The sequence below is a fragment of the Leptinotarsa decemlineata genome, unplaced genomic scaffold (genome assembly GCF_025532065.1).
Source record: "Leptinotarsa decemlineata unplaced genomic scaffold, Ldec_3_MD MMD2_tig00000010_RagTag_RagTag, whole genome shotgun sequence".
NCBI classification, from domain to species: Eukaryota; Metazoa; Arthropoda; class Insecta; order Coleoptera; family Chrysomelidae; genus Leptinotarsa; species Leptinotarsa decemlineata.
The window spans coordinates 12323278-12350101 of NW_027412538.1; the positions used below are offsets into that span (position 1 = coordinate 12323278).

General features: G+C 34.8%; 4 protein-coding genes across 6 annotated transcripts in view; 2 read left to right on the plus strand and 2 right to left on the minus strand.

The window, feature by feature from the left end:
* LOC111510203 (myrosinase 1) overlaps window positions 1–26824 on the minus strand; it is a 408217-nt gene that overhangs the window by 117739 nt on the left and 263654 nt on the right. The gene's annotated exons all lie outside the window — the stretch shown is intronic.
* The window catches only part of LOC111516085 (probable G-protein coupled receptor CG31760), a 155276-nt gene that overhangs the window by 50125 nt on the left and 78327 nt on the right, over window positions 1–26824 (minus strand). For both annotated transcript variants that reach the window (XM_074171468.1, XM_074171469.1), the window contains 2 exons: window positions 6920–7121; window positions 2903–3067 (listed from right to left, as the gene is read on the minus strand). In XM_074171468.1, coding sequence (XP_074027569.1) covers window positions 2903–3067; window positions 6920–7121 — 367 coding nt within the window. The remainder of the gene's footprint in view (window positions 1–2902; window positions 3068–6919; window positions 7122–26824) is intronic.
* On the plus strand, window positions 525–2287 carry LOC141480826 (large ribosomal subunit protein P1-like). The gene has a single exon (XM_074171473.1). It carries the CDS (start codon window positions 1015–1017, stop codon window positions 1312–1314), a length of 300 nt encoding a protein of 99 aa, XP_074027574.1. The 5' UTR covers window positions 525–1014; the 3' UTR covers window positions 1315–2287.
* The window catches only part of LOC111511871 (uncharacterized), a 33423-nt gene continuing 16013 nt past the window's right edge, over window positions 9415–26824 (plus strand). The window contains exons 1-3 of one of the 2 annotated variants that reach the window (XM_074171470.1): window positions 9415–9501; window positions 21707–21828; window positions 26357–26580. In XM_074171470.1, coding sequence (XP_074027571.1) covers window positions 21707–21828; window positions 26357–26580 — 346 coding nt within the window. In that variant the 5' untranslated portion in view covers window positions 9415–9501. Of the gene's footprint in view, window positions 9502–11028; window positions 11187–21706; window positions 21829–26356; window positions 26581–26824 lie in introns of those variants that run through there. The other variant, XM_023167887.2, reaches the window with a different exon arrangement.

A 26824-nucleotide genomic window follows, 5' to 3' on the forward strand; every position in this document is an offset into this window, starting at 1 on the left:
GAAAATTTGACCTATACCATTGAAAATATCTAATTCTTTTCAATTTCAATTCCGAATTGGTACCCTAATGAAGCCGAAGCGCATCACTAGACACTTAAAATTCCAGTTTCACCTGTCTTTTCAAAAAGTAGAAATCACGCACATTGGCGTTAGTGTTGTTGACGAAACAATCATAGCAGTCTGTTATGAACAGACATGGAGAATGTTTTTTGCGAGTATACTATTTCATAACCTCTGAAGTTAAACATCGGATAGTTGAAAGTGATTTGAACTGGATCTGACAGCCAGTTCCTTAAATCTGATAGATTTAAGGAACTAGACGAACTCAAAACTGCCCTTCGCCAAACCGACATATCCATCCAACTTCAGAAAATCCGTACCCCACATCCCAATAGCTTGATGAACAGTTAGTTCATTCAGTAACGTTTCTTCATTATATTTATGAGGTTACCGACAAAGTGGTCCGATTGAAGAATTGTATTTACAGCCAACAATCAAATTTTTACTTTTCTACGAACACCTAAAGGACACAATAATCAATGGGGCAAAGAGCATATACGAAATACCACGTTCTACTTGCTCCAGAACTTACATCGGCCAGACCAACAAATATAGTCTCCAACAGAACTAATGAACATTAGCTTGCTGTCTGTCAATCAGATCCAGCCTCTTCCCTCCCCAAACATAATCGTGAAACAGGCCATATAAAACACCGAAACCATTGCCACCGAAGAAACTATCCAGGCCAGGATAATTCGCCAAGCTATTGAAATTGAAAAACGTCCAAACCGCCCTAACCAATTAGATGATTCACAAAGGCTACCTCATTCATGGAGATCATTACTGTCACATACATCTCACAATATTGCACACCTTGCTACCGCAAGCCACAACCTCGTTTCCACTACCAATTTTACCATCGCTCCCATTATCAATCTGCCCCTCCACTCGTCCAGGGTCATAAATACTAGACCGGAACCGGTAGACCGACATTCGACGCTTCAGAGAGGGCAGATGGAGACCCTTGCTTGCATCTACTCAGCCCTAATTCTGGTTGATGATGATATTACCGTAACTGATGAGAAAATCCAGACCATCCTCAAAGCAGCTAACGTTGACTTTGGTCTTTTTGCGAAAGCGCTAGAAGAAATCCACGTCAGGGAACTGATCACCAACATTGGGTCTGGAGTAGAAAGTGCACCCTCGGAAGGAGGTGCAGCAGCTGCAGCTCCTGAGTCTGCCAAGGAGAAAAAGAAGAAGGAAGAAGAACCTGAAGAGTCTGATGATGATGTGGGTCTTAGACTCTTCGATTAGAGTACAAGTTTTTTAACTGACATAGGAATAATCTTTTTCTAAGTTTAAAAAAAAAACTCGAATTTGCCAATTGAAACCACTAATGAACATTTAAAAAAAATCGTACAGAATAACTGATGATGATTGATGTGCGTACGCATTTTTGGTGGAGACGGAGTATCCACTTTTTCATTTTCTATTTGAAAATTTCCATAGATTTTAATACATTTTGTTTCAGGAGGAATGGTGTTATACATCTTCTTTTCAAAATGTTTTTTAGGTTTTGGAACATACTAGTATGTCTAGTGTGGAGGGTGCTTTAATCAAGGCGTTTGCAGAAGTCATCAAGGAGTTGTGATCACAAGATTCATTCGATAGAGTAGTAAATACAGTCTCCTTAAAAAATCAGATTCAAAGTTTTGCTTCTCGATTCACGGGTAATGCCCATCAAGAAGCCCAGGAGTTTTTTTGTTGTCTTTTAGAAGGTTTACATGAAGATGTTATTATAATTGATGAGAAGCCGAAACCAATCTTAACGGAAATTGACGAAAAATTGAGCGACAGCGGAAATGCACAAGAGTCATGGCTGACATATTTGAGGATGCATAACTCTTAGATTGTAGATAATTTCGTTGGCCAATTGAAATCCACGATAAAATGCACACACTGTCGACATTTATCAGTAACCTTTGATCCTTTCTGGGATTTGTCTCTCTCTATACCACGAAGAACCGACTAATTGAGTCTGTAGCAATGCTTGGATTGCACCAAATCATTATTTTTAACACCTCGACACGTGTTTCGATCATCAAGTGATCATCTTCAAAGAGGAAGATTAAAACTAGAAACTATGGGAAGCTAACCCTATTTATGCTATATAGATACCCCATACAGGTAAACTATCCAGGCGTACCACCCATACAGGTATACCAACCTAAATTAATTTCACAATTTTGTCTTATCTATTATTTCACAATATATGTTCATATAAAAACAATGTTCAGCTATATTAAAATAAATTTCACAATTTAGATTACCTATATAGCATAAATAGGGTTAGCTTCGCGTAGTTTCTAGTTTTAATCTTCGTCTTCGAAGATGATCACTTGGTGATCGAAACACGTGTCTAGGTGTTAAAAATAACGATTTGGTGTTGGGGAAAAAAAACTCCAGTAATATTCATTATTACAGCAAAGGTTCCAAACAGTGCATCATAAGTCCCTATCAATCCACAAGTTTCCCTATATATTAGTAATACATTTAAAAAGATTCTCTCCAACGGAAAGTAGAGGCAAATTGAATGATGTCATCGAGTTTTCTCTAGAAGGATTGGATATGGACAATTTTGCAGCAGAAAATGTGGCTATTTGTTATAATCTATATGCACTTGTTTCATTTTTATAATACATTTTCGACCCAGAACTTGTACTTGGTAACTCATGTTGTGAGGAAGGGTTATGAGGATCAATTTTTCTTTACATTGCGCTGCCTAGCTACTGCTTCTAAGAAGAAAACCTGATGAATATCAAAAATAAATTACTAGTTTCTTCATTACGTTATATATGACATCGTTGCTTGACGCTATTTATAGACAATGTTCAATACATACCCTCTTCGTCCTGGCGGCGGAATTGGCACACTGTAGGAAATCAACCATCTTTTATTCGAACAAGAATAGTATGGATAGGTCCACCAACCCTTGTAGGCAACATTAGGAGGGCTCTCTACGAATTTTGGAGATCTCACACCTGGACTCGAATCAGCGTCTTCGTACCTGCAGAATGAACAAATTGATGCTGATGAAAATCGAGTCAAAATAGAAGAAGTCAAATGGAGTCCAAGTTATGGAGTCCATCGTTATGATGTTGAAAATCAGAGTTAGCTCTTTCACTTTTAGATGAACAGGACTAGTATTTGTATTTTTTCAATACTCAAAGTGGTTTCAGAGATTATCATACACGGAAGAAATCATACTTTCGGAACAAATACTTCTACAGTGTCACCATTAAAGTGCGCACCATATGGGAAACTTTTTTTTCGAAAAGTTTCAATGAAGTTTAACTTCGGCACTTGTTTGTGCTTTAAATTTAACTTGAAATGATGCGGCCAACTGCGACCCACGGACGTTCAGTGTTTGTCAAATTCAACTTTTTTTTTTTAAAATTGAAAAAGTGCATTTCTAGATCGAATTTAACAAAAAGTTACTTGAAAAAGTTTTGTCTACGGCAATTTTATATCCATATGCCAAATTTTATGCAACTAGGATAAAGTTAACGTTTTGCTTATTTTTGACAGATACCCCCTTTGTTTTAAAAAACAAGTTAAACGGTTAATTGTCATCAAATCATGTATACATAACAAACTCATCATGGAGTTTAACTTTTCTGATACATTTTTACGTATACGGACATTTTTAGAGAGAAATTAAAAATGTGCTATAAAAATTTCAACATGACTGGTGCAAAGTTTCAATCACTTGGCTATTTTCTTGAATAAACGTCAGTACCTACAATTTTGAAAAAGCAGACAACAACTCGAAAACTGCAATGAGTATTAATGAAATTACTAGAGTTGAAATTACATTAAAATTTCAATATTCAGTATTCACAGATTATTTATAAACACTAACTAGGGCGGTAAGGATGCTTAATCACGTTGAATAAAAATTTTAAGTAGGTCTTGACAATCAAAATGCATGCTATGGTAGTGTCAAGTTGTTGATTTACTTGTCAAATTTTTAACAGTTATTGTTGCAATAATGTTGTCTCTTCAGGAAAGAATAGAAATAGTTTTAATATGTGGTGAGAATACACCATACCGGCAAGTAGCTAACATTTTTAATGAACGGCATCCAGGCAAAAAATCTTCAACATACTACTGTGTCGAGGATAATGTCGAAATTCAGAGAAACAGGATCCGTAGCAAATCAATTTAAGAAAAAGCACACTCCAAGTAAATATGATGAGGAGGCCCAACTTAACATTTGTTTAAAAGTTATTGAACACGGGCAAACGAGCATAACCAATTTTATAAAAAATACCGATTACAAGAGAGAAAGTGTTAGAAAATTTATTAACACATTAAAAGAACGAGATTTTGATGTCCGTTTGGAGTTTTCATTCTGGTTTCAAGGAGAGAGAGAAGATAATGGTAAGTTTTCGTATAGAATTTTATGGATAGATGAGGCAACGTTCTCTTCAAATAGAACGGTAAGTTCTCAAAATTGCCGATGGCGGGCTCAAGAAAATCCCAATTTCACAGTTGAATGTGGTGATCAGTATTCCTTTAAAACTAATGTATCGTGTGGGATATTTAACGACCAAATAATTGGGTCATTTTTCTTTAGGGAAAATTTATCATCCGTCGATTATCTCAACCTTTTAAATAATGAGGTTAGTGAAGCTTTAGATAATATACCTTTAAATATCAAATACGACCTATGGTATCAGCTTGATGGCGCACCAATACATCACACTGTTGCTGTAAAACAGTCCCCCCCAACAAATGTTCAGAGGCAAAGTTATTGGACGTAACTGGGAACATTATTGGCCACCTAGATCACCCGACTTGACGCCTTTAGACTTTTTATTGTGGGGTAACCTGAAACAAAAAGTGTACCGAACTAGACCATTTACGGACATACAACATCTGGAAAATACCATTCGCGAGTGCTGTGCAAATATAAATCCCCGATTTATTAAAAATGCAGTTACAGATGTCAGTAGAAGGGCCATAATTTGTATTGAACGTGGAGGACGACATACTGAAATGTAGGCTATAAGTGTTTGACAACCTCATTTAGATCAATAAGTAATTTTTTGTACCCATTTGTATATTCTATAATATTATTGTTGTTTAAAATTTATAATAATAATAATAGTTCTATGGAAATGATTTGCATTTTTTTTAGTTGCCTCTGCTTTTTCGAAATCAAAGGTTTGCTTAAGAAAATAGCCAAGTGATTGAAACTTTGCACCAGTCATGTTAAAATTTTTATAGCACATTTTTAATTTCTCTCTAAAAATGTATCAGAAAAGTTAAACTCCATGATGAGTTTGTTATGTATACATGATTTGATGACAATCAACTGTTTAACTTGTTTTTTAAAACAAAGGGGATATCTGTCAAAAATAAGCAAAACGTTAAATTGATCCTAGTTGCATAAAATTCGGCATATGGATATAAAATTGCCGCAGACACAACTTTTTCAAGTAACGTTTTGTTAAATTCAATCTAGAAATGCACTATTTCATTTTTTTTTCAAAAAATAAGTTGAATTTGACAAACACTGAACGTCAGTGGGTCGCAGTTGGCCGCATCATTTTGAGTTAAATTTAAAGCACAAACAAGTGCCAAAGTTAAACTTCATTGAAACTTTTCGAAAAAAAGTTTCCCAAATGGTGCGCACTTTAATGGTGACACTGTATATGAATATTGAGTTGTACAAGAGTTTGATTTGAAATTATTTTTAACTCAATTCATTTCTTCCTTTCCCTGAGATTTTCCACATTTTGTACCCCAAAAATGAAATCTCATTGTTGAAAAATACGAGTTTAGTCATTTACGTTCCCACACTCTATTGACTCACATAACCTCATGAAAATGGGACGATAATTCTCCAATTCAAACTATTCCAACAATTTATATATGATATACAGGAATCCCAAGATCATAATTGAAAATTTTTCGTATGATATATATTTTTTATTGAAATATCAACTTTATTCTGAATTTCAATAAAATCAAAAAGAATACGCGACGTATCTAACCGCGCCAAGTAGTATATTAAAACATTATACTCTCTGACAAATGTTTCTGCTGAAATTTCTTGTTATTCATGCAATAAAATTCATTTGATTTGACAATTAATATTTTGTTTGAACTGAAAACTTCTTTATTTTTGAGCAATACGAATTGAGCAACCAGCAATGGATGAAATCACTAATAGTTATGCAGAATAGTAAAGTTTTCGTTGAAAAATGAAAATTCATTGATGAAATTTTGAAGTCTGGTGGTATTACTATTCAAAAATATTTTTTAAATATCACCACAACACTATTTCATGACTATAAACAATAATTTCCTTCTTATGCATCAGTCATTTTATGAAAGTTGGTGAATGAGAAAATGTAAACAGATTAATTTTCCAAGCCATAAATTCCAAGTGACCTGATTTTCAATGCTAACGACTTGTTAAAATCAGTTTTCTCTACAGTTTCAGCACAGTTTGTTTACAATGTTCCTCATTTGAAACGTAACATGGAATCTAATAATGTGGCAGATATGAACAAATAATTCAATTCTGAATGAAAAATTCATCGATTCATTCACAAGTTTGATTTAAATATAGTTTCAAGAATATCATGTTTAATGTTCATGTCAGTTTTCTTGGAACCAGTTGAAACCGTATACTAGAAACAAGGCATTCCCAACCAGCGCTGTTTCGACCCAACATAGGTATCATCAGTGATGCTAGGATGAACCACGAAAGCATTGATGAATTTGAATATCCTTGAAGGACGAGCCTGTTAGGCTAATACCACCCTTTCGAAATCCTTCTAACTATCATTTTGCATTTTTTCAACAACAAAAGAGTATAACTAAACAGTCATAATTCATTTCTCACCAGGGATAATTGCTGTTAGGACGACTTCCCACCTCCATTCCAATATCAGTGATTTTTCTTGGTTCACCAATGTCTAAACCTTGTTTCTGCCACCATGCACAGTTCACCAAAGATCCTGTTGAAGCGTTGATTACCAAAACTCGAGTAGAGAGCACTGTTTTGTCTGATACGATCAGGTTTTTCGATATTGAATCCTGGAGACCTGAAAAACAAACGTAGTACTCAAAAAACTTGCCACTTTTTCCCTGGTACATAATGGTGTTTTCAGATTCGATATCCGACATTTCGTCTTCCGGCCACCATCATCAACTTTATTTTTTCTTATAGGCGCTACATTGGATTCTTTGTGTTTTGAATAGAACCAGATTTTACCTTTTCAATGATGTATCATGAGTTATCATCATTTTTCGGAAAGTTGGAGATATTGAAAAAAATTATTTGTTATCATAGTAGGCTTTGACTTTGATGTTTCTGAATTTAAACTCAATTTGTTACACTCAACGACATTTTGTTATTGTACAAGTTATTGAATGTTTGGCGAACAATGGCTTTCACGAATGAAGAAGGATATATGATACAATGTAAAATTTGATTTTTTTTTGGACTCTGTGAAGTACTAACTTCACATCAAATTTTTTGGATTAGTAGGCTATGTCCGAAAGAAAACATGAATTCGGCCTTTTGCACGAAGAAAAGGCTTTTTTTTTTCTTTTCAAGGAGGTTACGAAGTTGGAGTTTTGAAAAAACTCGACTTTGTAAATAAAATATTATATTGAATAATAAAAAAATTTAAAAAATGAGGAACAACAAAACAACAAAAAATGTAATAATAAGAATCGGTGGATGATAAACAAAACGAAGGAAAACAAACTAAATTTCTGGTATGCAAGACACTAAACAATTAAAAAAAACTAAACAGTGTACTGCAGGTACTACTAGTTTTTACTTCCTAACGTCAACATCTATTTTTGCGTGCTTTCGCCGACTATGCTATCGTATACGGAAAGTGATTGTAATACTCAGCTTGACCAGCCTATGACATTTTAATACTGGCTTGAAACTTTAAAAAAAATCAAAACACACGAAAAACATTTGCGCCACTCTGTATACTACTTTTTGGCTAACTCCTTCCCAAAATTCATACAAATGTTATTCAGACAAGTACATAAATCTCACCAACGACTATTTTCCAAATTTTTCCTCGGCTGATCCAAAGGTTTCGATCTCGAGTGGACGTAGTAATCCGTTATTCAATGTCGTGGAAAAACCTCACTTCACGGAGAGAATTCACTCGCTTTACCGGCTACGGTAGACAATATTATTATTCCGAAATTTCACTATAAATCGGCCAGATATACGCTCATACGCTCAAGATAACACTTCTTTATTTCCTTAATAAACCCATATAAATCGCGCTATTTCTCCAATATTTAAAACATTACTTATTATCGCTCAAATAAGACGCTCGACCGCGCGTTGTTTCCGCTCTATCCCCTCGATACGCGGCGTCGCGACTTTTTTTTTCAAAATCTTTTAACTCGCTCCCCTACGCTTAAAGACCTCCGTCCACGACTTTTCTTTTTCCACTTCCTCTCGCCGGCCACTTTTTCAAGATCCTTTTCCCTGTTCCAAAATATCGTCTCGGGGTCAACTTCAATTAGTCGAGATCATGATTAATTAACCCATAACCCCGCCTTTTTTTTTAATGGACGCTAAGCTCGGTTTCAAGTCTCAGAATTCCGACTTCCCACGAAATTGTTCACTCAGCCAAACTTCGAAAGCCTTTTGTTTAGATTACTGTCGCCAATCTACAAGTCTTTATGACCTAGGCTGTTTATCTTATCCAAGATTTCCGTCCAGCGGTCCCGTATTTGAAATAATAATATATAAACATAAATATAAACATAAACATAAACATTTTCTCCTTCTCGATAGTTCAAATAATAAATAAATTTCAAACTGTTATTTCCTTCATGACTGAAATGTTTTTTTTTGTTTATTTTTTTCTTAAAGCGATAATTTTTTTTGAACGTCGCCGGTGAAATTTGTGGATTTCTTGCAAATGATTCTATGTTTTAAAATACTGACATTGCTAGGTATTACAACAAATGTATTACAATAACGATAGATACAGTATTTGAACTTGTATCCCGAAAGACCAAAGCCACATCGAACTATATTCAAGTTATTGGATCAAAATCTCACCGAAAAACCAATGAAAAAATACGGAGACAGAATCATCAACACAACAATTGTGTTCTTTTCAATAAAAAAAGAACTTTGAACAAATAACAATAATTAACTAAAATTTAAAGACAAAAGTAAATCACCATGCTGGCCTTGTTTATTGAAACATAACTGTCCTTCTTCGAATATTATTAACTGCACGATTAATTTCCCTCCTCCTCAATCTTCCGAACTCTCTAACAATGCTGTGTTGAAGGTCCAAAATAATTTGATATCCCCTCTGACCATAATCTCTATTTTTCAGTGTACCCCATAAGAATGTGTCCATAACACTTAAGTCTGGAGACCTTGCTGGCCACTTCACCAGCCCATTTACCACAAAACTTTTCAGTCAGGTAATTATACTCTCGGGTAGTGTGTGGTGGAGCACCATCATAGTTAGGTAGAGGTAGATCGCTCCTGGTAAATACGTCTTGCTTCGCGCGCATTGCCATCCGCAAGGCCATAAACGAAATGCATATTGGCTAAATGAGCATTATTGTTCAAATAATCCATTTTTTCAAAATAAGTGTTTTCTACTTCTACTTACGGAAACTTCAACAAAATATGTCACAAAATATGTAATTACCAAAACTACTCACAAACGTCAAATTTATTTCCAAAGCATTCTTGTGAAAAATGCAAAATATTCGTAATAACTTCAACATGCATCGATTATCAAATAATCGACTTGAAGTTTTCAAGTCCAAATATTTAGAAAACGGTTGCTTACAGCGACTAGTAACAAAGGTAGCTTATTCACGTAGATATGATAAAGGAATCGATTTTTTTACTGAAAAATGTGCTAGAAGTACGCCCAAAAAAGTTATGAATCTTTAAAATAGAAAAAGACGTGTAGGTGGCGCCCTCTACGAGTAAGAGCAATAAGAACATCAGGTTCGAATTCGACACCTCAAAAACCTCCTATTACCTATTATTTGAAAAAAACGAAAATAAAAATAAAACTTCAACATCCTGTATCTTGGAAACGAAGCGTTTCCGAACATTTATTTATTTGGACAATTCATATTAGAACATTGTGAGGAATCACCTTCTGAAGTTTGTCAAAGTACTTTTGAATCACCCTGTATTTTTCCCGGCTTTTCAAATGAACCAAACTAGGTAAAATTTTGATTCAATAACTTGAACATAGTTTGATGTGGTTTTCGTCTTTCGGGATACAACTTTAAATTCTTTTCCGATATCCTAATACTGTTTCTATCGTATTTGTAATAGATTTGTATCAAATCTCTTTTTTCTTCATTTGTGAAAGCCATTTTTTGCCAAAAATGACTTGTGCAATAACAAAATGTCATTGAGTGTAACAAATTGAAAGTCAAATTTAGAAACAAACAAAGCCTCTAATAAAAATTGATTTTTTTCAATATCTCCAACTTTTCGAAAAAGAATGATAATTTATGATACATCATTGAAAAGGTAAAATCTGGTTCTATTCAAAACAGAAAGAATCCAAAGCAGCGCCCATAAGAAAAAATAAAGTTGTTGATGGTGGTCGAAGGACGAAACGTCGGATATCAAATCTGAAAACACCATTAAGTAGCAGAGAAAAAATGGCAAAATGTGGAAGTGCATATTGTTAGTCAGGTGAATGCAAAACTTTGCCCCAATTCAAGCATCTCCGTATCTCTCATAGTTTTCGGGATCCCAATGGTGAGGATCGAATTTGAAACGCCCTGTATAATCAGTGCTTTTACAATCACGTTTTCATTGAATATTATATCCCATATCAACCGTCTGAAATTGTGGGTTATTAAAAAACAATTGGGCACATTTTCCAGCCGCCGCAGTAGAAATATGTTTAGGAAAAGTTGGCCTGCCAACTTTTGTCATCGCCCATAAATGCCTAGATAACGTGAGATAAGAGTTATTCAGTGATATCGAGTACCTACCAGTTTATCAAGTATGTTGTCACGGTACATCGTGTCATGATTGAGAATCCGTCGCTCTTATGAAAAATGTAATTATTCTGTGAAGGATAGATTTGAGAACTGCAGCAAAATCAGGAATAAATATAAGAAAGGTAAATGAATTGACTACTTTGATAATAACTTATCCACGACAGAAGAAATGAAACGTTGGTGTATTGATTTTGTTGTACTTGTGGTGGGAAGTTCGTATATTTGAACAATTCCACGTCAGTAAAATGCATTTCATTATATTTTTCCGAATACAGAGTACCTATTTACGAAAATGAAAAACTCACAATTTATCGAGGAAGTCTGGTACATATTTCCAAGTAATACCTGTGATGTGGTGTTACCCATACCCAATTCTTCTTGTAAATCAGAAATATAATAAATATAATTTAAAAAACTAAAAAACACGCTTATGAAAAATATCGAATTAAAAAGTTGAAAACATTTTTTTCAAATAAGCTTAGAACAATAACGAACGAAAAATACTAGCATTATTTGAAAAAAACGACGGGCGCTTGATATACAAAAAATATGCCACAAAGCGCCAACGCTTTTTTCACAATAATATTAATATTTTTTGTTCGTTATTGTTTTAAGCTTAATTAAATTTAACTATTTAGATCGATGTCCTTTGAAAGCGTGTTTTTTAGTTTTTTAAACTACAGTGTGACCCATTTTTAATGGAAACACCCCCCAGAAATTTGAAGTTGTTGATCGATTTTGATAATTTTTTTTAAATGTCAAGTACTGAAAAGTCTACCTTGAGACAGAATTTGGAATGTTTATTAAAGTTTCAGGGCATACTACGATACTTTTTCTTAGTCGAAAATCGGGATTTTTTATTGGCGATTTTTTTATTGAAGAAATCACTACGCCACTGGATTCAAATTACCTCTAAATAGGTGTGACCACAATTTCATGAAAAAATATTCATTATTAACAAAGTTATCACAACTCAAAAATTCGAAAACTCACACAGCTAACAGTCACAAAGTCACAATATATCATTTTTTTATGATTTCAACAATAAAGTGCCGCCAGATGAAAAAAAAAAAAGCAAATAGCGTGAATATTTTTAATGAAAATAACGGAATTACATTCACCCAATTCAACTAACAATGAAGCAAACAATTTTAATAAACGTAACTAATAACTAATTATTGAAATGTTTCGATTCAGTGCAACAATTAATTCTAACTCATATTTTAGTAGCCTCTACTAATCCATCACGTATTTCGATACATGTGTCGTAGCGCTTACGAATGTTTCTGATTACGTTCCTCAGTTCTTGAGGGCTAATATCTGCACATACCTGTCGAATTCTTGCACAAAGTTCATTTCTATCTCCTGAGCGATTTTTGTAAACCTTTTGTGTGGGAAGTCCCCAGAGAAAAAAGTCCAAAACTGTGAGGTCTGGAGATCTGGGTGGCCACTCTATAAACGGACTACCACGGCCTATCCATCGGTTTGGAAAATGTTCGTTAGGCCATTGCCTCACAGCTCTGGCATAATGAACTGAACACCCATCTAACTGGACAATTGAATTTTATTATTCATTGATTGGCAGCTCGTGAATAGCATTCCAAAACTCTGTGTTTAAAAATTCTAGAAACCTCTGCGCGTTAATGTTTTCCTTAAAAAAGAAAGGACCAATAATTCGTTCGTTCAATATTCCACACCAGACTTATTTTTTTTGGGAATACTGGCTTTTACAGTTTATTACCCAGTTAGGATTATCCGATGCCCAATAGCGACAATTCTGTGATGACACTACTCCATTTGTAGTGAAAGTGGCTTCGTCGGTATATAAAATATCTTTTAGGAAATTTCTATTGTTTAAATATTCCCCTTGGGCTGATGAACAGTATGAAAAAAATGTTGAATATCCAAAATAAGTTATGAATTCAAAAAAACGAGCAAGAAAACCACGTCAATTTTCGTTTGAAACAGTTCATCTCGACACCGGTTCAAAATAAAAATAGTATTATCTGAACAACGTTAATCTAAAATTGGATGTAGGGCTCAAAAATGTTGAAATATACAGAGTGTTTCATTGAGTTCCACTCATTTTTTCATGACATCAAAGTATCTGCATTTTTTGAAGACCCTGTATGAGGCAAATGAAAATATGACTCGTAGTGAAGATCCTCATAGTATCACTCTACTCTATTTCATTTTTGAATAGATAATGAAAAGACCTTTCAAACGATATATCACACAAAAATTAGGGGTCGTACCTGTCATTCAAAGGGGGTTGAAGATAGGGGTTGCATTTTTACGTTGAAGAATGTCAAATTATAATATACATTTAAAGTATTTCTGTTTTTTTTTTAATATGTACAGTAACCGAAATAATGAATTTTTTCCATTTGGATTTCACACACTGGATACCACGAAACAGTAGAATAGGTATTTATTGAGAGTTGGAACTACGGACAAAATTTTTGAAATATGATGAATCCATATGATACGGACCCGCAATGAATAATTAGTGGATGTCTTTCAGTCGTCATTCACTTGCCTGTGAATGAATTAATCTCAAAAGTGAGGAAATAGAATATCGCAACTGGGAAATAAAAATTCTTTCTTCTCTTCCTCGTATTTTCAACGCTAACACATACGTTTCTATTACTGACATTTTAATACTTGAATATGAACTCAGTTGTAGCCTTCCTTCTTCTCGGATCCATTTCATTCTTTTATACTTTTGGCTACACTTTTTGGGAGTTTAAACCTTTATTTTGATTTACATTCAGAAGCTCTTACGGTTTAAAGATCTCTAGCCCTGTAAAAAGCAATCTGATCTAAACCCTTTTCTTCAATTAATTACAAAATTTATTAGCCTTCTTCGGTTATAAGCGATGCAGCAAACACTATTTTCAGATGAAGGAGTAGTGGAATTTGTTTCTTCCGTTTCCTAATTCGATATATCGATTCGCCCAGGAGTTGGGAAAGAAATAGGACTCCATAACCTCAATATTATGTAGGTGTTTCACGCCACTCGCATACTCCTCCTGACAATTATGATTGACAGGCTCTCAACAATGCATTCATAATCCTCTCCAATCGATGCTAGGAACGAGAGAGAGAAAAACGAATCTCGTTCAACCAGACAGATAAAACCATAATATATTTTGAATGAACTCATTACTGGAAGCACTGGATTGAAAAGAGAACTCGAACAATAATTTCTATTCCTGGAAAAGATAATCTCTGCAACCGTGATTTTCATCCAAGAGGAAGGGAATTGGAGCAACACAGGTTTTGAAAGCTTTAACGATACCGAGATTCGGAAGTGTAATTGAGTGGAAAAGTAAAATGCCTTTCCTAATTATTTCTTTCACTATCGGTGTTGTTACTCATTCTGAACTACTCATGTTAGGATGACAGTGACGGAATGTCATTATTCTTCATGGTTTTTGCTAGCATTCAACAAAGATGATTAAATTGGACTGAAATATTTCAATAATTTCAATTACGAGTATTGGAATAATACGAAAAATATAACTCCAATCAATTCAATGAAACTGGATTTTTTGTATAATTCTGTTGATGAGTGAAATAGGAAACGTGAACCTTTCTAAAAAGGATGTTTAAAAATTGTCATTTCACGAACTACATCGGAAAAGATTTCACTATACACCCCACCAACAAGAAGGGTGGTCCGCTTTGACCGATCATTAGTTCCAGGAGTTCAGCTACTCAAAACTGCTCCAGATTTTTACTTCCAATTATACAAAACTTCATCTTTTATGAAGAGTTCAATGCATTTTGTCGAATTACTAGTCGCAATCAAAGTCATAAAGCAATTGATCAGCTTTGGCGTGGAATGTCCCTATCAAAGAAGCGACTCAAATCATACAAAGGAAGCAATCCGAAGACGAGGACCTGAAAGATAGAACGGAGTTACCTATAGAACTAATCATTGAATTACTAGGTTGCTGTGTACGGAACTGCTATTTCCAACTTAAGAATGAACTTATTACGCAAGATGAAGGACAATCAATTGGATCGCAACTTCCACCAGTTATAGCCAAAATATACAGTGTGTCCAAGATAAGGATCCTAAGCATGGGAATCTCAGTACCTGTTGGAGATACAGCTTAGGTTAAATTAGGAAAAAGTTGTGTTCTTTAAAGCTTATTTACATGCCGTTTAGAAACTTGAAGAATTTTCATGGCCTGCTGAGATATTTGGGAAAAACGAGAATTTGACAATATCAATTTTATTTTTTTCTGACTTTATTTGAAAAGATTTCAAAAAACGAATAACACTTTTTCATTGGCACTTTTAAGGTACTACACGATGGTATTTTTAGATTTTATATCCGACGTTTCGTTTTCAAGAAACCATCATCAACTTTATTTTTTTATATGACCCAAAACAAAAGTACACCCTGTATCTGATTCCATTTTTTATTACGAATTCAACGATGTATCACATGCCATTGTTTTCTTTTTAGTTTAAAAGAAAATTACATTTTTTCTATTTTAAAAAAAATCTTTAAGTAGGCGTTGCAAACAAATGCTTTGACGTGAATACCTGTCACCGAGCCTGTCAAATATTATTTAATTACACGATAAAATAGTAATTGTCGTTGTTGTTAGCCTGTTTGTCGAGTTGTTGTTTTTAGAGTTATTGTTACTGTTGTCGTTATTATTGTTTATTGTTGAATAGATAATATTGTGTTATTATCGTCGAATATGCCGGGTGAGCATTATAGCCATGAAGAAAAATTTGACATGCTAACGTGCTATATTTTGTGCCACAAAAATACTGTAAATACAGCAGCAATGTATCTTAATACATATCCAGAAAGAAAGCAGCCATGTAAGTCCATTTTCTTAGAGCTGGCTCGAAATTTAAAAGAATACGGTTCATTTAAAAAGCCTGTTTTATCTCGAAAAAAGGAATCTTCAGAAAAAGCCCAAAATAATGTTTTACAAGCAGTTGTTGAGAACCCTGAAATATTAACTAGGCAAATCGAAAATAATGTAGGAGTAGCCAAATCCACAGCTCAATTTATTTTGCGTAAAAATAGATATCACCCCTATAAATTTAGGATTTGCCAAGGACTTAAACCAGGGGATTTCGAACGGCGCCGTAATTTTTGCGAATGGTATACACGCGCGTGTGAAGAAGATTATAATTTCCCTTCAAAAATAATATGGTCCGACGAAAGTATGGTCACTAATAATGGTATCTTCAACCGCCGCAATACGCATTACTGGGCTCAGCAAAATCCGCGTGTTAAGAAAATATCAAGACATCAAGAACGTTTTGGGTTTAATATGTGGTGTGCAATTTTAGGAACTAAAATACTAGGTCCGTTTTTTACTATAATTCTTTGACCGCCGAACGATACCATCATTTATTGCAAAACTATGTAGAAGACTGTTTAGATAATTTACCTCTGGCACAGGTCAATAACTATTGGTTTCAACAAGACGGTGCTCCTGCACATAATTCTAGACAAGTTCGAGAGTATCTTTCGCAGCGATTTCCTGGAAGGTGGATTGGAACCTTTAGTGAAGTGTCTTGGCCAGCGCGATCCCCTGACTTAACTCCTCTGGACTTCTTCATATGGGGTTTTGTTAAAAACCGGGTTTACCAACATTCTTTTGAAACTGAACAGCAGTTACGAGAATGTGTAACTGTCGCATTTAACAGTATTACACCAGAAATGTTACGTGATGTTTTAAGTTCTACAGTTAGAAGATCATACTTATGTTTGGAAAATAACGGAAACCTGTTTGAACACCTCCTTTGAATCAAATAAAAAATGCGTTAATTTCTTTGTTGTTTTCATTACTTTAAAAAAATCATTATTAACCTACTTGAAAATACATTTTAAAAATAGAAAAAATGCAATTTTCCCTTAAACTAAAAAGAAAACAATGGCATGTGTTACATCGTTGAATTTGTAATAAAAAATGGAATCAGATACAGGGTGTACTTTTTTTCGGGCTATTTAAAAAAATAAAGTTGATGATGGTTTTTTGAAAACGAAACGTCGGATATAAAAACTAAAAATACCATCGTGTAGTACCTTGAAAGTGCCAATGAAAAAGTGTTATTCGTTTTTTGAAATCTTTTCAAATAAAGTCAGAAAAAAATAAAATTGATATTGTCAAATTCTCGTTTTTCCCAAATATCTCAGCAGGCCATGAAAATTCTTCAAGTTTCTAAACGGCATGTAAATAAGCTTTAAAGAACACAACTTTCTCCTAATTTAACCTAAGCTGTATCTCCAACAGGTACTGAGATTCCCATGCTTAGGATCCTTATCTTGGACATACTGTATATGGAGTGGTTTGGAATTTTGGCCATTGAAAAGCCCACAAGAAGCCTCGAGTATGGTTGAGATACGTTGACGACACCTTCATAGTATGGAACCATGCAGAACTAGACACCTTTCTGAAGGTATGAAACATTCCACAACGTCCACAACGAATTGCTATCCTTAGTGTTGGTGAAGAGGGCCGACACTAAGTAGAGAAAGTCTGTATACTGAAAACCCACCCACAGTATCTGAATCACAAATCCAACCACCATCAATATACCAAAAAAGGAATCATCAAGAGTATAGTGAACCATGCTTTCGGGCTCTGTAATACGAAGGAAGATCTCGAGAAGAAACTAGGCATCATCAGAAAGATCTTCAATGGAATCGTGACTCCAAAGTGATGGTGAAACTGAAAGGTGATGCTAGAAGGTAGCAAGAGCCTCGTAAGGAAGGGAAGCCATCACAACCGGTGCTTACCTTTCCCTACGTCTGAGGATCGTCGTAAATGATAAGAAGAATTGGGGTCCAAGTACAACGGCAGAACCTACTTCTGATCCGAAAACACAATCCGTAGCAGCCTAACGAAAACCAGGCCACCAAACGCGGACTGCGATTTCAAGAATTGCATCTATTAGATACCCTGTGAGTACAGCAAATCCTATAGTCTGCATCGTCCAACACAAGAAAACATACAGCGACGAGAAATCAGAAAATCGGGAATAGCAGAGCATGTTTAGACTCATCAACATAATTTCAAGTGGTCGCAAGCTGAGATTATCCACAAGGAGAAATACTGGTTTGAAAGGAAGTTCAAAGAAGCTGCATATATATTGTCCAACGACGCATTTAGCCAAACTAGCGTAGAAATAAGTCAATGTGTTTGAAATCTTTATTTTTTTCACTCTGAGGTCATTTTCATTTTCAATTTCATTCGTTCTTTCATATATTTCGAATCGTATTTGACAATGGAAGTCCGAATTAGTAAAAAATCACCACGAAACGTAAATTCTCGCCTACCGTAGTTTCAACGTGCATTCTATTTAAGGAAATCCTGAGCAATAGTCAGGATATTTTATTTTTTCCTATACAATGCGATCACTTGAAGGTGGTCAATGGATCAGCCTTATATTCATCGACTGAGAATTGCTGATGAGTGAAATTTTCCTCTTTAGATGGTAACGTAGTACAATTGGCCTTTTTTGTAAGTTTGATAAATGGCCCAACACCTTTAATATGTCTCAGTCGTAATAGTAATCTGTTTTATGTCTTGCCATTCGAATGGATGAACAAATTTATGATCCTGAGTTTTATAGTCCGGACACGTTGCTGAAGAATTATAACCGTTTTCACTTCAATTTCATGAACAGAAAACGTTCTCGTACATAATATAAAACATATTTTAATTTCAGTTAGTAACACTGCCGTTTCGTTTTATAGGGAGGAATATGCAGAGAATTATGGTAATGAGTCTAAATTATTACTTGATGCTAAAGTACGAACATTAGTTAAAGACCTCGTGCCTTTGGCAGAACTGCTATAAATATAAAATAAGCCCACTTTATTTCCAGTACATGGGAAATATTTGAAAATATTTCGAAATTATAATAAGAGAGTCTTGCTGTTCAATAATGACGTTAATTTATGTATACCAGTTCTCAGTACCTACAGTGTGACACACATCGATAGGTTTGTTGTGCTTGTGGTGCTTGCGGTGTCCACTGAGACACCACTGGACGTAATAATTTCAAACTAGTTCGGAATAAATAAGCGCCTTATCATTTCAAATAACTGTAGCAAATGCCAACCAAATCGGCGTAAGGATATTGAAGATATTCACGGTTTATTATAAACTTAATAACGATCTAACGAATCACCCTCTGAATTTTCGTAACGTAGTTATGAAACACCCTGTATTCTAAAAACATCATTCCACTTTAATTTACGATCCAACCAGATAATTAACTCTGTTCTAGTTTCAAATGCCTGAAAGGAGCAGGGACAATCATTCCATTAACTAGTAAAAGCAGGCAGATATAGGTGAAACAATAGGAAAAAATCTTCCAATGATAAAAATTATAAGAAAAACACAATAATTTGAAGATGCATGTTATGTGGTTTTCACGCATATTGAAAGGTTGGTGTCAGATACATCAGGAGTGTACAAATTGTGTTGTGGTTAATATCCGATATTTTATATAGGTCAAACAGGATGAACATTTTGATCACAAGTAAAGGAACATAGAAACAAATAAACTCGACGTATGCTACTCACTCACATCCTTCCGGAGGGAGGAATTCAAAAATCCTCATTTCCAGAATAAACGTTTAGAACTTGACCTTCTGTATGGAAATAGGTGGGAAAATTCCCAATATCTAATGAACGATCGAGTTGAGTTGAATAGCTCCCCGTTACTTGATATATTCTTACCAGATAATCAACCTTTGTCGCCCTAGAATAATTGATATGTAATATGTAAATGGACACCAATATGTCTTGGCACAATCATGCCGCTGGAATTGCTGGAAAATTAAGAAGGGCCTCCTTGAAGTAATATTTCGAAAACAATTGACTAATTTTCACATTTGGAAAATAAAAAAAAAGCTGACACAGAGACGAGGCAAATTAAATTTCAAGAGCTAGCGTATATTGAGACCGTAGAAGTCTTTGTTGAAAGAGTAAAAGGAATTGTTGCACCTGGAAGTGGAACCATGGTCCAAAGGTTTTTGAAGAATAATTTTGACATCCGATTTTGACACTGTAGCTAGATCGGGATTGTCACGAATGGAGAACACATATTGTGTTGGAGATTTTTTTCCTTCTTGGACAGCTAAAACTTTAGCTGAATAGTAAATTTTATCTTTTTCAGCACTAAATTCAACCAGAACAAATTCTCCTTCGACAGGATTTCTGGTGAGATTCCCTAACTGATTTTTCGCAATAGGGATAGTATCTTCATCTGAATTCTCATCAAATTCATCTGTCAGAGCATCATCACTTTCCAAAATCATGGAAGCACCAGATTCAGAAGTAGAACTTTCCTGTAAAACTTTCCTAACAACCTTTTTCCTCTTTTAGTTAGCGCATGCAATTTTTGTTTCAATTTGTCGCTTCTTTGCTTGTTTCTCATTTTCAATCTGTTTCTTTTCTGAAGTATCTGTTGCTACCCCTACTGCTACTGCCATAAAATGACACTGAATTTTCGAAAATCTTCATATATGTTCGTATCAAAAAGGTCTATATCAAATGATTCAAAAGATCCAATTTAATTTAATAATGGCAATATTGAATACTCTCCTAGTGCTGAATTTCTTGGTCTTATTCTAGATGAAAATGTATCATGGAGAAAACACATTGAAACAATAAGAAAAAAGTAGCTTCCATAATTGTGATTTTATTCAAAATAAAAAATGTGTACTCCTAAAATACCTTAAATTGCTTTATTTTTCATGGGTATGGCACCAAATTCCTTATTGAAACCACTTAAAAAACTTCAGAACAAAATTATAAGGTGTATATACAAGTTGAACTACAAGAAGCCGACAGACAACTTGTATAAACCAAAAAAACTATTAGACAAGATATTCAATCTGAAGTTAATGAAAATGAAAACAAACAAATATTGGTCAGAATTCGATTTATTATAAAAGTAGCAATGGTAGCATTTGGTAGCAATGAGCTACCAAATGCTTAAAAAAAATTTGATAAACAAAAATTTCGGATTAATTTGAAAAAATATTTGTATAGATATATTATCTGATGAGTACATTTATGTATATGTGTGTATATGTATGTAGGTACATTTATATATTTTTCAAGTTTCATTTCTGATTTATCTTTTCTTTAAGCGCTTTGTTCGTACTTAGTTATGTTATAGTCAGTTTTTTTCCTTGCTATGAACATTTTATGTTTCTTGGGAAAATAAATTGTTATTATTATTATCATCTCAAGTGTGTCACACTGTATAAGAAAAAATATAGTTGAGAAAATTCGTAATGGTATGCTAAACCTTGAGAGTCGTAAAATCATATCACCAACGGTGATATTATGATTCCTCTACAATGTCAAGGTTGTTACAATTCGACTAATTAACGATGAATTATAAAAAGACTCAGGCCTTTCGAAGAAATCTCAGATTCCTGATTGTGGAGAATTAAATACCTTGTAGTCAAGAATATAAGTTTACCCACGATATATACCAAAGGATTTCCAGATAAAGAACGTCGTAAACACACATTCCACAAAAATAAACACAATTTCCATTTTCACCAGTATAGATAAGATCATAATCATGAACTCGGAGGCATTATTTGTAATCCTTTATCATTCTTCATTTACAGATGATGGAAACACCTAGCATTCCATTATCACTTCTGAGGGAATTGCGCTGTAGACAATGTGAAAATTTTGTGAGTTGCGGCCCAGTTTTTGTTGTTCCAGACGGAGCTGTATTATGCGGAAGGTGAGAAAACAGATTATTACAATTCAGGTTTCAGAAGGTTTATTGTGAAATGTCGGAGGTTCTGATTTTCGTGTCACATCGGAGAAAGTTCCCGTTTTTGTCTGAATGACGTGCTTTTGAAGCCATGAGGGCTGGAATTTTCGCTTTCTAGAAAGTTCTGGAATAGTTTAGAACATTCGAAGTGTTCGAGAATATTCCAGAACACAGAACAGAACAGTCTGGAACGTTGGAAAGTATTTCAGAACATCCTAGGTCATTGTGGAACATTTCAGAACAGTCTTGAATACTGCTGAATCTTCTGGAATATTGTGGAACATCTGAAGCCTTTATGCATGGGCGGGACGACTATTGGTAGGGGTATACGACGTCTGGTGTATTTTAATATTTCTCATTTATTAATAAATTTCTATAAACACTTTTTGGTACGTCCTTGATCTCTTTCGTCAATTCAGTTTATATCGACTCAATCGTCGCAAAACGCCGCCCCATTCATGGGTCTCTTTAATCTTGGGAACAGAAAAAAGTCGCAGGGGGTCAAATCCGGTGAATAGGGTGGCTAATGCATGATGACGGTGTTGTTTTCAACCAAAAAATTACGAACAAGCAATGACGTGATGCGGAAACCATGAATTGCTATTCCACAACACCAGACGTTTTCTTTGTATTGCATCTCGCAAGCTACGTATAATTTCTGATGCCCTAGTTATGGTAATCGAAGAAAATACTGAGCAAAACCTATGACGTTTGATTGACCTTTGCATGCTTCCATTGGTCTTAGCTCTGCTGAGGTCTTCCGTTGGGACGATTGCACTTTGATTTTGATTTTATAACCATATAACCATGATTCGTCACCAGTGATGACTCTTTCAAGCAAATCTGGGTTGTTGAGTGACGTTGACGTCACTCAACAATTCCCGATCGATGGTTTTTTTGGTTAAAATTCAGCAATTTTGGAATGAACTTCGCTGCCACATGCTTCATGCCCAAAATTTATTTTGGCATCTTTGGCAACATCTCTTATAGAAATTCGACGATTCTCCATAACAATTTTGTTCACTTTCCCAACATTTTCATTGTTTGTTGATATGCTGGGGCGTCCAGGGTTATTTGTAAACTTTTTTCTGACTCGGAGTACAATCACCGTATGCCACTGTCAACATTGCAAGTGTTTTGAGCACGTAATTCTATTTTTCATCGCTAATCGCTAATCGCTAATCGAATATACGTAGCCCTCGAAATTTGAACATTCATACCATTTTTTGAACAGATTTCGTATAAAGTAAGATACAGCGCCTTCTTATAAATCAAAGTTTATCCCTTTATTCCAACTATCACACAATCTTATATTGACTCCCTAAGCTGGTAACTAATAATGATGACCTGTAGTGAAATTCATTCAAATCAAAGTACGTTCAAAACTTTCAATTCAAATTTTGAAATAGGTAAGTAATTATCCACCTGAACACAACAAAACAAAAAAATGCGAATTCATCCTCTAAAATTATCTACTACGTAAAACAAAACCAAGACAGTCGCAACCTTCCTTCATCACGCCTGTCGCATCGGTTTGTCAGAATAGTTTCAATTTTCAGATAACTCCTGAAATAATAATTTGTATTGTATGATGAAAAGATCAATTACAATGCGAATGAAATGCTTGAGGTGTTTATTTCATAAAGAATAATGATAAATTGGTCTGAATAGCTTTACAGTTGTCACATCACAGGTTACCATCATTTTAAACAACAAAAAGTGATATACTAAGCCATCCTTAAGAGATAGACATATGCCATCGCCGATTTGTAGTAGCTTCAGCCTCGATTGTTCTCTATCTTCGTAATTGGAGAGGTCATCGCCTTCATTTACTTATGGTCCATCCTAGCATCACTGGTAATACCTCTGGCTGGTTGGAAAGCTCCAGTTATGGGCGTCTCAACTAGTTGTCTTGCAGTGGATAACATGAGTTTTGCTCGAGAAAACCGTGTGAATTTTTCATAGTGACAATCACAGTAAACTGTATTACCGAGTTTGTGATGCACTGTTTGGAACTTTGGTGTAGTAATCAATATTACTGGAGATTTTCCCAACACCAAACCATTATTTCAACACCTAGACACGTGTTTCTATCACCAAGTGATTATCTTCAAGAGGAAGATCAATCTGGAAGTTTGATCTTCCTCTTGATCAAACTTAAAGTTTGATCTTCCTCTTGAAGATGATCACTTGGTGATCGAAACACGTGTCGAGGTGTCAAAATAATGGTTTGGTGTTGGGAAACAAGTTATTTGATGATGTTCCTATACTTGTCTGGGGATAATAACCGACCAGTTTTTTAATTCGGTACTACCTAAATGGCCACATTTAGGATGTTTTTTTCTGGTTCATAGCACAGCAACTTGTTTCCTCGATTCCCTAGAACTTTCTATACAGTATGAGTATCCACGATGGTCTCGATAAATGTTTCGTGATTCAGTGCATAAGCACAGGTTGAGAAGGAACCTACGTTTCTCCTTGTACGTTGTTGGAGACACACCCAAAAGGTATCCGACAAATGGGGCTCTTAAAGTTATTGTTAGCATATGGTGGTTTGGTTTTGGTTTGAGTACCATGAATTGTGTTACTGCATAGGTAATTCTCCTCATCTTCCTTCGTTTGATGTTTCAAGGGTTTACGAGAGCAAATATTTCTCTTTTTTTTTGAGGTTTTTTCGTTTTCTGACAAACGTTTCCTTCACCAGCTTTTGGGACTATGCATCCTCCTTGAGGTTCTGCTCCTTCTGCGTATTTTTCCGAATAGTTGTTAAAGTTTTCTCTTTCAAACATTCTCGATTGGTAGCCTTAAAGTTTTTATATCTGTTCCGGCTCAACTTAAATTGAAACAAACAAATGAATTCATAGTGCATATTATCTGGAAACTACTTGAGAGTGGAATATGATTTTTATCTTTTGGAATACAAAAAATATGATAATGAAAATGAAGTTTCATTATCATTACTATCTGGCGCCTGGATGGTCTAAAATTACTCAGTTCTCTTTCTGTTTTTCGTATAACCTTGCAGATATAATATATACTCAAAGGAAATGATGTGATTAGATTGAAATCACCTGATATGAACAATGGTAATTCATTCAATAGCATTTAAGCGTCCGTTTGATCGTGCTTTTTCATGCTTTGTAATTATTTCAGTATATCTTGTGACATGACTTCTGGCGATATTAATTGATACATTACTATTATTTTATTGTATTCTTTTTTCTATAGTGTAACATGAATCCACAATTGTTTTATCTTCTGCTCTTTAATTTATACAATATACTTGAATATACAATAATGTGAATAACATTTTTATGTGTATTTTGTTATTGTAATCTGTTTTTTATTTATTGATTCATGAGCAACAGTTATAATTCTAAAAAAATGACAATATATTAATATATTAAGGATAGATGACTTTAACGCACATAATATTCATTGATTCGAACTTCATTAACACGTTATACAACGGAAAGTAAGGTACAAGGTACAAGAATTGACTGGAAGATTGAGAAATTGCCCTGCATCATCCAAAACCAAGTCCTGCGGTAGGTCTTCAGGAAGTAAGGGCAGGTAACTCTTGGTATATAGATGAGCCAGAAACACCATCAGGTTCTGGAGCAGATCCAGGGCAGAAATATCAACCTGCTTAGAAACGTACATGGATATCCATTTGAAATCTCTTGAACCTGCTATAGGTCTTCAAGAAGTAAGGGCAGGTAGCTCTTGGTATATAGATGGGCCAGAAACACCAGACCTAGGGCAGAAATATCAACCTGCCTAGAAACTTACATGGATATTCATTTGTAATCTCTTAAACCTACTGAAGGTCTTCTTCAGGAAGGAAGGGCATAGATGGGCCAGAAACACCATCAGGTTCTAGAGTAGACCCAGGGCAGAAATATCAACCTACCCAGTAGCTTACGTGGATATTCATTTGTAATCTCCTAAACTTGCTGTAGGTCTTCAGAAAGTAAGGGCAGGTAGTTCTTGGTATATAGATGGCCCAAAAACACCATCAGGTTCTGGAGCAGACCTAGGTCAGAAATATCATCCTGCCTGGAAACTCACATGGATATCCATTTGTAATCTCTCAAACCTGCTGTAGGTCTTCAGGAATAAGGCAGGTAGCTCTTGGTATATAGACGGTCCAGAAACACCAGCAGGTTCTGGAGCAGACCCAGGTCAGAAATATCATCCTGCCTAGAAACTTACATGGATAGTTATCCGTAATCTCTTGAACCTACTGTAGGTTTTCAGGAAGTAAGGATGTTTGAATTTAAAAATTGAATAAATTTATCAAGACGTTTTTTATGGGAGGCGTCGAAATTTTTATTTGAAAATAATTTTGAAAAAAGAATCGGGTTTTACACAAAGCTCGTTCACGTGTTTTGCTTTCTTCCAAAATAGTTTTGTATAGTTCTAGAGAAACTCTCATTTGTTAGTTATTCTATAAATTAGACCACATTCTTCATTATGTACGATTTTTTTCCAGATGTAGAGGATTAGCAAAAAACGTATATCGGAATACTTCCTACGAAGCCCTAGCTTCTATGTTCAGATATCCATGCAAGAATTGGGAAGATCACTGTCCTAGGTCCTTGAGATGGGACGAGAGTTTGGAACACGAAGACTATTGTTCCTACCATGGTGGATGCAATCTATTTTGGAAACACCCAAAAGCATACTGGAAAGGAAAGAGAGATATTCCACTTGGAGGTGAGACAAAATATGTGTGTAATAATAATAATAATAATCAGTTAAGTAGTTTAGCGATCCAATACTTTTTTTGTAACTTACGATTATTATCGTTTCAATTTTACAAGAAATAATAAGTTCTTGATTGAATTACTCACCGAAAAGTAGTTTACACCCAACCAACCTTTCCTCAAAATGATAATAATAATAATTCAGACTCAATTTAGACACGTCAGCCCTAGCGCAGTTCGAATCTTTCAACAGA

Excerpts from the sequence above, each read along its gene's own strand:
- LOC141480826 (XM_074171473.1), top strand. The coding sequence starts at position 1,015 with ATGGAGACCCTTGCTTGCATCTACTCAGCCCTAATTCTGGTTGATGAT.